Here is a 15,640-nt window from a genome sequence, read left to right as displayed (position 1 = left end):
TTTTCAAAGACTTGTGGTAAAGTCAGGCTTTCAGATGGTCAGTGTCTCAGCCTGAAAGATCTGCTCCAAAACAGAGAAACTAGAGGTGCCAAATGAAGTGCACATAAACCACTTGATTGTTTCTAACAGAGGAAACAAACCCTCACATTTTTTCTAACCATTTGTCGGGATAAACAGCTAAGTCTTTAAGAAGGAGTAGCTCAAAGAGATACTGTCAGTCTCAGGTGGATAAAGAGGCATCAGGCCAACTGGGAGGGCTTAGGAAAGTTAAAAGCACAGACAAGTTGAAAACATTCTCTTAATGGAAGTCCTGCATGACCTGTGCTTCGCTCAGATCTCTTCAGGGCAGGGACTGTGTGATTTGTCTCAGTCTTCCTCAAAGTGCTGAGTGTATGTCAGCATTTCATCCTACGCAGTAACAGCAGTGTCAGTGGAAGAACAGCAAACTACCAAAACCAGAATTGTGTCTCATCCAGGCAGCTTCCCACCAGCTCAACATCCCTTCTACATAATCCCACTCTCATACTTGCACATTAACATAGAAAACATAGTAATAGAGTGGCTAAGTCTTCTATTTCTGACTCATTTGTATTGGAATGAATCACAAATAAATCAATCGCCTGGCTGAGAGGTCATTTTCTACATTTATCTGTTTCTGTAACACAAATAATCCAAAGATTGTGTCACATGAACATCAGTAATTTCTGTATTTTAACATAAATTTTGCACAGAATTCAAAAAATATATCTTTCATCCCAACAAATCAAACTTCATCTAAAGTGTGTCAATTTCTTTAAATATTTACTTACAAAACATACAAAGAATTGAGGCTGGTGGGTTTTTTTTTTAATTTGCATATTTTTGTGTTTGTGTCTCAATTTACATTAATGGGAAGGCAATCTTAGGGGACACACAAAAATAGTACTTTTTTTCACTGCTGTGCAATTTCTTCCAATTCAGTACTCGTCTTAATCCAAGTCAATCAAAGTCAGTGCTTTGTTCTGAGAACATAAGCCTGAACTGAGAATACACCTGTCTCTGGGGTATTACATGGAACTGATTTGGGAGGACATTATGCAAGCGTACACAATTCACTCCAGGGCTACACAATACATTCTTATACACCAGCCTGCAAGGTTAAATGATTTCAGAACTTGAAAATGTTTCCTATGAATTGGATCCTTTAAGGATTAAGTGCAGTTTGCCTTTAGTTTATGCAATGCTGCACAGCAGTCCCACAGACTGATTCAGAGTTGCAATTAGTTTCTCCATTGTAAGGAAGATACAGGCTACATGGCAAGCTGCAAAGGTTGCTTTATTATGTGACAGCCAGAGCTGAGCAAATAATTCACCTTGAATAATTTGTGCACTTATTTTTTTTCATTTTCATTTCCAGAATGCCTGAAAGAAGATTACAGTCTCTGTACATACCTGTCAACTAAAATTACCCTATGGAATTCTTCACATGGTTTGTTGTTACATGCTTGATGTTCACAGCTATGCTTGGTCGGGACTGGTAAACAAAATTTATGGCACAGGTTTTTCTGGCTGAAGGATCAGCAAAAATTGTGTTTCTTGTACAATACACTTTTTTTCTCCCTTGTAGTACCTTGTTTTCTCTGGTATACATTCATCAAGAGCTTGGTAAGTTTAGCTAACTATAAAATTTTAAAAAAATCAAAAACAACAAAAAAACAGCCCAAAACACTGTTTTCTACAGATAAGAAAACTGAGAGTACAAGGAAGTTAGAGAGGAAACCCTGATCCATCTCCTGGTGCGTCCTTCAGTAGTGTGGTAATTAAATTACACAATGCTGAAGGAAAAGAAATTCAACTGATTTACAATAGTGAGAAACTTAGTTAAAAACATAATTTCTTTTCAGGATAGAGAAGACTTCAGCAGAAGTCTTCACGGCCTGGGAGAGGAAGGTACACACATGTGTGGAAGGAAAGGGATTCCTTAGTCCAGAAACTGAAACACAAAAAATTGATGCACATCCAAAATGAAATCTCACAGAATCCCAAACAGATCCCACTTCATTTTACTTTCCTCTCCACTTACAATCTTTATGAAGAAAATGTGAATAAAACTCACCAACTTTAGTGGGAGCTCAGGAAACGGCTCCAAATTTTAAAAAAGAAAAAGAAAGAAAAAGAAGAAAATAAAAAGTTGTGCAGGGAAGAGGATCAATAGTTACATCCCAGGAGAAGTACAGCAACAAAATACTTCTATTCATCCAGATACCAAGGGAACAGCCTCATTTATCTGTAGCTATCACTCTGCAGCAGCAGAGATTGGGAGTTAGGTTTCCTTAACATTGATTCCTCAAACAATCTTTGCAGAAGGTTTTCTAGAGTGTTATGATAAAATGCAGGAGATACCAGTAAAGATGAGGAGAAAATTGGTATCTTTAAAGAACATTTTAAAGAAATTCGATCCCAGTGTTTTTTACCTATACTCAAATAGAGCAGCAAGATGTTTTGAGGTTTTCTTCACATGCTGAACCCAGGTGGTGGCATAAAGGCACACAAACTGAGGGGTCTTCGTTTGTGTTCTACATTTGTCATGTTAATTCATGAGAGTTCAACATGGCAAAAGGTAGCAAGTTCTTGATGTGCAGCAGCATTGACAAGCAGAAGTTACAAACACCATATAGCACTGAGCAGCACAGGTGATTCCAGAACAAAAGAGAATCAGTTATCCTCCAACTTTTCACCTTTTTAGCTGCTTGTGTGGCACAAAGTATCATCAACTTGATTCTCCATGACTCTACATTTACCCTATGCTGTACATGCAATCCTGTCCAAAAGTAGAGGATAATGGAGCTCAGCATATTTATTAGCCCCCTCATTTTTCAGTAAACATTTGTCTTAGGAGAATTGAGTGTGCGTGTTCAGAAAAATATTACCAAGATGTTTTATTCTCTTTTTCAGGCTGCTATGAGTGACAGTTACAGGATTAAGCCGCCACGAGAATTTGTCTTATCACAAAAGGGATTGACAGAATCAAATGGTAAGTATCACTTCCTCAATGCTGCCACCACCTCATGATTCATCTATATCTATTGGATTATCCCACTCTTTCTGTTAGCTTTGCCTCAGAATGCTGTTCACACCCCTACCAGTTTCTTTTCAATGCCTCCAACCCAAAGCTGCCATTCCAAGTCAACACAAATTTGCTCTAAATGTTTTAAATTACTTTGACTTTAAAATAGATAAATATTATTTCAACATGATATCTTAAATAAATCTAACTGGAAAAATTACAGTGCAAGTGGACTGTTATGGGAGGGCGGTGGGAGTGAGGCAGAGAAGCCAGGAACTTCAAAAACAAGTTTTCTGAAGTTCTAAGTGGAATTTGTAATTTAAAGGAATGTGCCAAGACAGGGAAAGCCCCAAACCAGGACCCCATGCTAAAGTAAAGTTTCCATTGACCAGATGAAACAGGGTTGAAGCAATCTGGATATTAGATGGCTGCCCATCAAACCTCTCCAGGCTAAGGAAAAACAAACTTAGCTTTTTAAAGAATGACTAGAAGAGGCTATAAATTGCTGTACATATTCGTATTTATGGAAATGCATATTACCAGCTCTCAAACTCACCCAGTATAGCAACGACTTCATCATCCTGGATCACTTCCAGAGAGCCCGAGACCACGAAGCACAGGCTGTCGACGCTCTCCCCGGCGTGGTAGATCAGGTCTCCTGGAGCACAGTGCACTGTCTGAAATTCCATGGCCAGGGCCCGAAGGCACCCATCACTGGCCAGCCTGAAGGCAGGGTGCTCCTTGAAAACCTTGCGGTTCAGATGCACACAGATGTCTGCTCTCATGTCCTTGGGGCAAATCTGCAAAACCTGACAGGGAAATCAGGCAATCAATTCCTGTGCACGGCTCCTATGTGCCTGCCATGGCTAGTTTATCACGCACGGTTGAAGAACTACTTTCTTCCTTCTCATAAAATTTCTAATCTCAGAGCGTATGTTTATTTTTATATTATTTATCCACATAAGCCACAACACTAACTTAGTGTACTTCATAACATCTGAAGAAAAACACTGTTTTCATCTCACCAACATGCTCTGCTGGCTATTGAATCGCCAGAAGGCCTCAGGTTTTTAAGACAATAAAACTTTGAGCACAGCAGTACCAAAAGTGTTGAAGAAAATCTTCCTGAAGAATTGTTTCTAGAGGGCAGGTCACTTTTCATAAGCAGATTCCATGAAAAGCCTGCACAAGTTATATGCTTTAACAACTGAAACAAATTATTAAAACTTTAGTTAACTCATAACATTGAGAATTGCAGGTATTCACCTGTCAGTGGCATTAACGAGTTTTTTGTTTACACAGGAAAGGGACTTTAAGGTATGATGCTCTTTTGGGCAGCCTTTGATCTTCCAAGTGCAGCATTCCTCACGGCAATTCATGATGTGTGCTCCTAAGAGAGCACGAGCTGATGCTCAGCACAGCAGGCACCAGCCAGGGCCATTTCTGAAGGGTTTTAATAGAATACAGACAGCCAAGGGGAAAGAATACAAAATCACTGCTGCATGTACAGATTAAAAGTGGAAAGAAGTAACATGAACAGGGTTTGGGGATAACAAAATCCTTGGGGAGTGGTCTATGCTGAAGCACATCTAGGACATATTTCTTTGAGAAAAACATTGAGTAGTCTAAGTCTGCCTCTGTTTTTTTATTATTATTTTCTTAGCAATAACTCTTCCGCCCAATTAAGGAACACTCTGAGATTCAGAGTTACTCCCACATATTTTCCTAGATGGAAAGAGAAGAGTGTCTCACTGCAAATACTCATGAACAACATAAAGGTAACACAGGTAGCACTGTGGCAATGCCTACACTTTGAAATGGGGCTCTGTGCAAGATCTGAGCAGAGAACCAAGCTCATAATTCCATCCATGGCACTGGTTCCAGATATCATGCCTGGTACTCCAGAGGCAAATAACTCCACCATGAATATCATAATCTTTGGCCCACCTCCAGACCTTTTAGTACAGATATTACTTCTAAAAAGAGATATATCTCTGTGTTGCTTAGGTGTGGCACTCATAGATGATTTTTTTTGGCTGTCCAGTACAGAACATCAGAAGAGCTGCCAAACTTGCCAGTTCTCAGTTTTCCAGGCTCACAGAAAGGGGCTGGGGCAGCAAGATCAGGATTTAACATGAAACACAGGCAGCGGCCCTATCTATCTTTTCCATTATCTCATTTACTCTGGCAACAAAAATATTCTCTTGTGGCATATTCTTGCCAAATTTTACTACTGGAATTACACACACGCAGTTACCTGACTAGCACACACAGAGGGGGTGGTTGTAATAGAAATAGTAGCAAAAAGCCCTGACTATACAAGAGAATATTTAAAATTATGCTGTTATCCAAAAACTTTTTGGTATAGTGGTCTTAGAGTAAGTTAATTAATTTTCCATTCTCCATTTAAAGAAGTTGTCTCCAGACTGCACAAAAATGAATGGGATTAAAGGCATTTCAGAGTTACAGACAAACAGAAGACTTCCATTTGTATAGGAGGTAAGAAATATATCTTCATACATCAATTTTAGAATCTTTCAGTAGTTCTTGGTTAAATTTAGTTGTACTGGCTTTTTCTAGACCAATAACTTAGCATGTCTGCAGTGAACACTAAACTGACAAATTTGTGGCCCACAAAATAGTGACAGGACCAGTTGTGTGATAGGCTCAGCTCATACTTAAGTCTCTGCCTCATCTGTAGGGAGCCGCGCTGCGTTTCAGAGGAGCACAACAACCAGTGTTCTGTTTCATGAGCAATACATGTTTTATTCATGACAAGACATCCCAGAAGTTATACACAGGCATCAAAACAACAGAGCTCAGGCCTGGGAGTTTATGGATTGGCACAGCCAACCACAGCTTTTGCTGTGCAGATGAAAGCTGAGTTCTTGGTTTAGCAGTCACGGCCAGAGGCAGCCCAGCTATGAGCACACCAGTTACTGTAAACAGCACCATAATGAGCTCTTTGGTTCCTGACAATTGGAGACTTTTTTTCTAGTTTATTAAGATAATTCTCAAAAGCTACACTGGGAATTGCTGTGCTCGGTTTGGTTATTCTGCTGTCTCCAAATGTACCCTTAAAGCATTTCTCTCCTTATCAAAAGAAGCCAAGAATGAACTTTGAAGACAAGCTAAACCTGCCCCCCCATGATTTACATAGCAATTTTTTCTTGTTGTTTTGTTAAAATGATGGCAGGAGTTTGTAATGGGGGCTGAATGAAAGCACCAGGGCTCATTATACTCTGTATCCTCAGATGCCTCTCCACCTTCCCCAAATGCACCTACCTCAAATCACAACCCCACACAAAGACAGATTGTGAGAAAACATGCAGAACAGCTTCTAACCAGCACGAGTCAGCACTAAAATACCATTTCTTTCTGCAAGCTAGTGTGGCAGACAGTGCTTACAGAATCATGTCTGGAATCTAAAAATGGCTGATTTGCTGAAGACCATTTAGGAAAGCAAACAGTGTCCTGTGTGCCCCTCAGTCTCCAGGCAGCTCAGTGCAAGGCCACATCTGTTCTACTCCTTCATAATGATGCTCTAACAGCTGTACAGAAATGACACTGTTTGCTCTTTAACTGCATCATCCATAGTTCAGAATACTGAATTAAGCTGCCAACCAGAAGGCTGGTGACCAGAGCACTGGTATGATTTCCTGAATGATCCACCCCTCAAATCACATCTCTTTGCAAGCAGAAGAAAAATTGTCTGTCTCTACAAAAGTTGGCAACTAATATGAAAGCGACAAGGAGTTCCTTTTGTTCATTTTTTTCTGGTGAAAGGCCATCTGTTATTTTAAAAGACACAATGGGAATTTATTTGTAAATTCAATGAATTGGAATGATAACATTTGCCTTACATAAGGTAGATTTCAAGCAATACATTATTAAATACTTCCAGTTTTCATTAATATCTTTAACCTGTACACAGAATATTACATTCAAATTCTCCAATGACAAAAAAAATTACTTTGTTTTCAGGCCCAGAGACCTGCAAGCAACCTCACAAGAAATATTTCAGAAAAAATCTCATTTGGAAAAACTGTGGGGTTGTGTTACAACCCGGAACTTGTTATTTACTTATCACCTTTATTTATCATAAACTGAGCTTTTTCCTTTATCATTTTAATACTATTTCAAGCCATTTCACTGGCAAAACATACATACTTTTACCACTATCATACGTCAGTATGATAGAACAGCTGAAATACTGTATTTAAAAGTTTAAAATTAAGGGAAGCTGCTGCTTAGAACTATTTAAAGAATATTTGTCTCCTTTACTAAGACAGTACCTCCTGTTTATTTTAATGGACTACTTTCAGGATGTGACTTCTTTCCTTGCAGTTTAATTTACTTACCTTTTCAGTGTCTATCCCTCTGGACATTGACCAGGTGGAAACGATGTAATCCATCACACGTTCACTCAGTCCTTTAGGGACCTGGTAGAGCTTTAAAAAGTCCCGGACACTGTTCAGCATTTCGTGGTATCTGTTTGTGTTAGCGTACATTTGCTGGAATATGGTTGTCACATTACCAAAAATGGTGGCATACAGAAGGGCTGTGAAAAAGAAGAAAAAACACAGAGAAAATACACGGTAAGATGTGGTGATCTTGTCTGTGCTCCACTGGGCTTTAAGACTGGAAATGGTAGGTCATAAAAATGCATGCAGGTACTGGTGCTTTATTAGGAAGGCCTGATGAGCATGAGCATTTTATAGGTCACCTTCAGCACTGCAAATTGAGGACCACCACCTGCTTTTGTGAGAGCATGTCCTGCATCACAGAGCTCCTAAAACACAACTGTTTGTCCATCAAAAATTCAGAAGTACCCAAAACCTTACAAAACCACAACAGAAGACAGAAGAATTTTAAGAGAAATAGCTTGACAGCAAATAGTTCTATTTTTCATCTCAGGTTTATAGCACCTGTGTTGAAATACCATCAGTGACAGATTTCCAGGCTTTAAGTGCATTATCACAGTAGTAAGCTGAGTCATCGTTACCCACCTCAGTGTGACAACAACAATGCATCAAAGCAGAAGATGGAATATGTAATAAACAGCTACCAGGGGTCAGTAATTTATAGACATAAGTTTAATAATACATAAAAACTCACATTACATTTTATATTCTTCAGGAAAAAGGGCAGCAAGACCTGAGGAAAGAGCTAGAGCCCTCAGAGGCAAACCTTTGCACAGCCCTCCTGACTTCACACAACACAGCTATGAAGCCAGCTGGTTCATCAAGATAGATTTAAGAATAAACACTAGGAAGAAAAAAAGGCAGTGTTTCCAAGCATGGAGAGAAGCAGATGAAAACACACAGGACTTGAGAAGATCCATCTGCTGAAGCCCAAGACAGAACAGCAGGTTGGTGGCAGCCTCAGTGGCCAGGTTTGATAGCTCACAGAGGCTGGGGCTGAGGCTCTCCCAGCCAATCCAGCCCTGAATGAAACGGAGAGACAGGAAGCCTCAAGGGGAGCTTTCCTCTACTGTGAATCAGGTCAGTGATACGTGACAGGTTGGCAGCAGAGGGAGAGGAACAGTCAGACTGCAGATGTGATGATAACCACCCATAAGTGCTCTGGCTCACTGAGTAAGTTCTCCCTCTTAATCATTTCCTGTCCCCCAAAACAAGCACTAATATGTGAGTATCATATCTCTTCATATCAAAATAAATCAGTGAGAAGCCATACTTATAAAAAATACATTTTGCCTTATTGAAGTACCCATTTTTGCTGTTTGTTTACTCCCACACCAGCTAATAAAAAAAAAAATTCTTCATCCCACTCTGCCTTTGAGAATGCGGCTATTTATTTAGGTCAGTGTTATAGGCAGATATCCTTAAGCCAGCTAAGATGCTTTAGGGTTCTGTGGCCAACAAAAACCTTTGATACTGTGCAAAACAAACTTATGGGACTATCTTTGCCCTGATCATCAAGAGATGTAATTTAAGTTTAGGTTTGCTTAAGGCCTTTGCACTGCTGATTTTCTGCAGAATTCTGTCTTGATGCTGCATGACTTCTTTTCTGAGTTCCTGTAGAGAACAGCTCTCCCTTTTTCCGTCTACTCTCTCTACAAACAGGCATAAAAATACGCAGAAAAACATGCACACTCAGTTTAAAGAGAAGTGGAGAGCATTAATACAGAGACCAGAAACATATATTTCCCCTGTTTAACCTTAACCTGAACAAAACCATACTGGGCAGTCCAATGAGTAGTGAAGAATAATAAAATGCTTCACAAAGCAGATTTACCATAACATCTCCTTAATCCAGGAGTATTTTTATATTAGAGCAGAATTATCTATCTCTAAGTAAGTCCTGGTTTGCTGTCTGTTACAGAGATGCAAACAACCCTACAGGAGACTGCAGCAGCACAAGGCAGCCAGCACAGCACTGAAATTGGTGACAAATTAGAGAGAGAGAGAGGCAAGTAGGTTTTTTATCTGTAGATTTCTTGACAACAACACTCGAGTCCATTGTATCTGTACTCTCTGGCAAACAGTGAGACCTGGGGGCTCAGTACCTTGGCATGTACAGCACCATGCCAGCAAAGGTAAAAGGGGGTCCTCACTGCATCCCATTAATGTCCAGCTACATGAAGCTTAAAGAAAAAACAGAAGTTTGAGCGTATATTTTGATTATTATGAAGCAAGCAATTTCCATTGCAAATTGCAGCTCCAGTTTGACAATTATCTTGGCAAGAAAAATTATTCCTGCCTAGATTAATTTTTTTTAATTCCCAAACTTCCAATCCTTAATTTATCATTAGCCAACCATTTTATTACTATTAAAGACACATTAAAGCCAAGGATTTTTGCAGCCTAATATTGAAGCCTAATAATAGATACATTAGCATATTAAACCTTGAACTCTTCTGCACAGAAGTAGCTGGCTGTGTGCCTTTCCTTCCTTTCAAAGGAATGATAAAATGAATCCACCACAGTAGACTGCAGCCCCTGAATGGTTTCAGAAACACACACTCTACCAAAGGAAGAAAGTTGAGCTATTTATGTCAGAGCAAAATCTCCAGCATTTCCTCTCCAGGAGTATCAAGATCCCTCAGAATTGATGCAGCCCTCACCCCCTGTTGTTAATATTCTTTTCTGACAATAAAGAAAAAATATGTTGTCCCCAATAATGTGGCTGCTCATTTACACAGCAGTCTGTGATACTCAATTTAAACCCGAGTTTAAATAACATCACAGATAGGACCATAGTAATTGCAGAAGCAAATTACCCACAAGTGAATCATGAAGGTCAGACATGGGTTGCAAAGGTCACCAAATCATCTGCTACTTTTAATGATGTAACAAGTAAGAACGGAGAAATAAATAGGAGCCAGTGTAGGTCTCAGCTACCACAGTAAAAGATCTGGGGTCTGATTTTAGAATTATAAGAGGAAGAATTTCTATCTGTAAGAATGAGAGGTTTACAATTACCCCAATTACAGATGTAAGTGCTGCATTTGGTTCCCGAGATGAATCAACAGACTGATGATGATTTGTTCAAAATGCACTCATCCAGTGGCCTCACACACAAAATGTGCACAGAAGAACTCCACACCAACAAGTGAGACCAACACCAACTAGTGAACAATCTCTTGTATCTTGCCCCCAAGATTTGCAGTGCTTTCTGAAAATGAACTGCCTTCATTTTTGCTGTCTGGAAAGCTGATTGAGAAAGTCTGTCTGCATATAAATTCCACTTAACAATTAAAAAACCAAAATAAACCCCTTTTACATACTGCACAAACCTAAGCACTATTCAAAGAGCAAGCGCCTGCATTTGCAAATAATAGATGATTTAAATGTATAACTGCCCTTCTGTTTCACCAACAAGTTCCTAGTGTACAACAAATGATTCAGTTCAAAGCACAGCCTTGAAAATCTGTTGCACTGTATCACTTCTTACTGAATATGAAACACAACCATAAATTAGCCACAAAAACTGCATGTCTCAAAGGCATTTTTCAGATAACACATTGTGAGGTCACACAAAATTAACATTGATCAGATAAAAAGAAAAGCAGAAACTAATTGTATGGATCATCTCATAATTATATGAGAAAATGACATTATTTTCAAATGTGCAATTAGAACAATGTAAGAGTGTATAATTGCTTGAGATTAGGGGTCTTGATTAGTGGTAATTATGCCTACTTATGGGTAGAGAGCATTCAGTTAAAAGAAAAACATTGAACTGTTAAATTCAATATGCAAGCAAATACCAAGCTGAACAGGTATCTTAAAGAATTGTTTACAGAACTAGTTTTGGTAGAATTGTTATTTGTGATCTTGCAATCTGATAGCAAAGCTTCTAAAGCAAGATGTACTTATCAAGTATCTACACAACCTTCTAGAACAGTACAGACAGACCCAGAGCTGCTTAATTTGCTACTTCTTAGGAAGCTTTGTTGTACAAAGTTTCCTATTTGTAATCTTCTATCTACCTTTTGTTTTTTTACTAACACAATGTATAAAGATATAATTTCATTTAGCCAGTAAAGAATAAATGTAAACAGCTTAGCCAAAATCTAATAGGTCAATTAATTTTCTGCACTTCATGACTTTTCACAATATATATCCAGAACATTTTCACCTGTTATAAAACAAATTACAATTGCTAGTCTTAGCATGTTCCTGAATTTCACAACCTGGGACAAAAGACATTTTTTAAGTAAGAAAGTAAATTCCCAGAGGAGCTCTCCCCCATGCTGTCCCAGTAACTGTTAAATCCAGCTCTTCCCACAGCTCTCTGTTCTCCTGGACTGAAACAATACACTGCTCCACCTCCCTCTTTCATGCCATCAGCTTCTAATTTGCACCTCTGAAGCAAGGCAGTTGCAATGGCAAAAATCAGAGAACTGGCACACTACTGAGCAAGTCTGAAAATCAATTTAATGCCAAAGAGCAAAGCAGAGAGCCTGAACAGGCCATGAGGGACTTGCACGTCAAACCATGTGGTGCAAGCACTTGATTCCTAGGATGAAAGATGAGAGACCACAGGCAAATTTTATTAAACTCTTAGTTGAATCCCACTGCAAATCTTCTCACTCTCATCATCACTTTTGGTGAAATCACTCTGCTGGCAGCAAAATTGGGACAGAGAAGGACAACAGTGGGCTCCAGCTACAATGGAAATGTCTCCCCTGCAGAAGGCTAGGACACCAGTGAGGACACAATTGATAAAGGCTAAACAACAGAGCATCAGCACATGGGTTTTTTTCATCTTCCCATCACCAGAAAAAACAAGAACTGCAATGAAATGAACGTCAGAGACATAAACAAGGGAACAGCTGCTCTAAGAAGCCACTTAAGCAACTACCAAGGACTAGAGTAGTAGAAACATCTGTGCACCTTAAAATAGGCTGTCTGCAGTGTGTAAGGGCAGAAAGGGAAGTTAAGAACAGCTGTGGAACAAACACCACAAGCAGCTCCCACTGCTTCTCTCCTCACACCCTTTCCTAACTCTACAAAATAAAAGCAGCGTGCTACTACAGCAGCACAGCCATATAACCTGCTCTTATCGCATTGATTTGCAATGACTTACATTTTGCCAGTTTAAGACTTAATATGGAAGAACAGAGGCAAGTGTTGGTAAACTACCAAACCTTCCAAAGATGCTGAACTACAGCATCCCTTAGGATGTTTCAAAGCCTTTTTTTTTTTTCCATTTTAATTTTGATCTGGAAGCACCCACACAGCTGATAGCAGCAACCAGAGGTGTTTTGGCTCGCAAACATTATGCACAGCATAACTCTCCAACAGATTCTGCTTTTGCCTTTAGCATGTTTGGGCTGAGATAAAACACACAGAAACACACAGCATGGAAAAACACACAGAGCAAAACTGATCAGAGCCAGAGCGAGTACAAGCCAACAGAACAAACTTCAGCATCAACCCTGTAAGAAAGCTCTTCAGCATAAACAGCTCTCTCCAAACTGACAGCACAGGGCCAACACCACCCTGCTCTCTGTGAAAGGCTGCAGCTCAGATCCAAGAGCCTGATTATGAAAAGAGAGGAGGAAGCCTCCAGCCAACCCATACAAAGGAACCGTGGTGGCTGTTACCTCCCTGGCCAAGGCTCCTACTTCTGCACAGCAGCACCTGACTAAATTAACACAGTCCCACTAATTAACACTGTAAAATCTGGATTTTGACTAATTGAGAAGTGTCCAAACAAGTAAAATGGCAAGAATCCTGATTCACAAAACTCATCACTCATTTGTTTTGACAGCTGCAGTTTAGTACTGTGTTTACCCTGAAAGGTGCCAACAGTCACCAGAGGGGGATTTAATGGCAGCCACAGACTCCACAGCAGCCAATATGCTTACAGAAAAGCAGATTACTAAAGTAATCAGATGCACAACTAGTTAGAATAACCTGTGAGGACCTAGATGTGTTCTTGGTTGAGAAATTCAGGAGTAAGAATCTGGTCATATACTACCTTTCTGCCATAAAGGGACACCATCAGAAGACAACAGATGCATAAGGCTGAAAGGAAGTAAAGAGAGGAGCATCCTGGATACAGTGAGACTTCAAGCTGACTAACTTTGAAATCCCTAACCACTAATGTCTCTCACTTTCATGGAAACAGGATTGCACACTCTTATTCTATAAACAAACAGCACTTGCAGACCAGTAAGTTCATCTGACCCTTCTTACTTAAATTACCTGAAGGCATCCATTTCTCTACAAGGCCCAGCACTTCCACTGACTAGTGAGTCCCAATGGGGGTAAGCAGTGTTTTACATCCTAAAGTGCATCATAAACCAGACAGGAAGATGTATGTTCTGCCTCAACTTACAGATAAATTCTTAAACCTGACAACGCTATGACTAACTCCAAACAGAGTAATACCTAGTCATTAATTGAAATTAGGGCCTTAACCCTTGATAACAAAAAGACTTTTTAAGAATTAGCACAGTTTAATTAACGAGTCCACAAAAAAACTCCTTGCAGAATCAATTTATTTCAGTCAAAATATAACAATATGGGACAGCAAGATCAACTGGCAAGATTTGAAATGGGAAAGACCACCATGTTAAATAAAAGGTAAAACTAGAGAAAAAGGAAGATTCTACAGAAAATGGCACTTCCTAGTCACCTCTCCAAATTATATTCTGCACCAGATAGGTTTATCTCTGATAAGATAAAACAGAATGGAAAGAAAATGTACCAATTTTCACAACTAGTTACAGCAACTACAATTCCTGCAAAGAGCAGCATACTTATCACAGCATCTTCAGGAATGTCATAAGGGATTAGCCTAGAGCAACACTGAAGTACACACGCTCAAAACATGGAGCATCATCAAGATCTTGCTTGATGTGCCAATTTCATTACCAAGAGGAAACTAAGTGTACAAACAGATAACAGCTGCAAAATTGATCTCTATTCCAAACGTACCAGGGCAGACTCCCCAGTGGGACACGTTTACCAACACAGGATGAACTCAGCTCAATGTATTCACTAGCAGGTTTTACCATGATGAGAATAAATAAAATGCCAAATCTGATTAAATCCTCTGCAATTTGTGAGAAAGGGCACTCTTTTACTGTTTTGTAGAATTTTATGGACAATAAAATTTAAATTGTCTAGAAAATTGAAATGGATTTCCATTTCATTTCCCAGCACTAATGAACAGATCACCATTTAAATGACGACTGAGCCATTTAAGGGCATAATTTTTCTTCTACAGTTTATACAGGGTAATGCATGGCCATTTTCAATTACTTTGTTAAAATTAAATCTCCAGATACTGCTTCTAGATTTTTGCTCATTTGCACCAACACGAAAGCTTTTGCTTTCAAAGCTGTTTTATCTACCCTCAACTTAGCTCAAATGGTTTTCCCCAATTAAACACCAACTCTCCTCATTTTAAAATCTATTACTGAAATAGAACTACTCAAACAAAAGAACAGAAAAACAAAAATCAAAAGCCACACTGAGGAAAAGTTCTCTTCATGTGAAACTGCTCACCTACATAGTTGTTAGCATTCCTCTGTTCACATTATTTCCTCTGTGACTTGATCCTTTCTACAAGACCTTGCAGGAGGGAAATCTGGGGACACTCAAGGAGATCATCTGTTATCCAAATTTCCTGGTCCTTTCCCTGCATTGCTGCCACACGTTCTGCTGGACTTTGCACTGCTGGCTCAGGCCTGTTCCTGTTGGCAAATATTGGGCCTCCATTTGCAATAACCTATCCGTGGCCTTTGAGAGTCCAGGACTGGATCTGAATTTTGCACACCAAAAGCACCATCCAGCACTTACACATACGGATTTCTGTACAAAACTTGCCCCCATCACTGATACAACACAAGAGTTTAATGGCTGAAGTCACTTGCAAAGTTCAAGCAAAATTCTCCAGTCTGATTCCTTTTGGTCATTGCTTCAACCTCATTTAATTAAGATATTTTTCATTTGAGTACAGTATTTAGAGTGATTCTTTGTTCCAAATGAAAATGGATTCAGGTGGCTTCTCTCCATTCCCACCAGAGCACGCATGTGGGAAGTTCAGAGCTGTCTGCATTCCTTACTGATCATGCTCAGATCTGAAAGCACCAGTGAGACCACAAGAAGGAAG

General features: G+C 39.5%; 1 protein-coding gene across 1 annotated transcript in view; it reads right to left on the bottom strand.

Annotated features, from left to right (window-relative positions):
- KCNH1 (potassium voltage-gated channel subfamily H member 1) overlaps nt 1–15,640 on the bottom strand; it is a 176,740-nt gene that overhangs the window by 85,671 nt on the left and 75,429 nt on the right. The window contains exons 8-9 of the mRNA XM_063390736.1: nt 7,408–7,607; nt 3,603–3,855 (exon numbers count right to left, since the gene is read on the bottom strand). Coding sequence (XP_063246806.1) covers nt 3,603–3,855; nt 7,408–7,607 — 453 coding nt within the window. The remainder of the gene's footprint in view (nt 1–3,602; nt 3,856–7,407; nt 7,608–15,640) is intronic.

Source organism: Prinia subflava, chromosome 2, assembly GCF_021018805.1.
Source record: "Prinia subflava isolate CZ2003 ecotype Zambia chromosome 2, Cam_Psub_1.2, whole genome shotgun sequence".
NCBI classification, from domain to species: domain Eukaryota; kingdom Metazoa; phylum Chordata; class Aves; order Passeriformes; family Cisticolidae; genus Prinia; species Prinia subflava.
The sequence above is the reverse complement of the archived record's forward strand: the minus strand, read 5'-3'. Positions and strand labels throughout refer to the sequence as shown.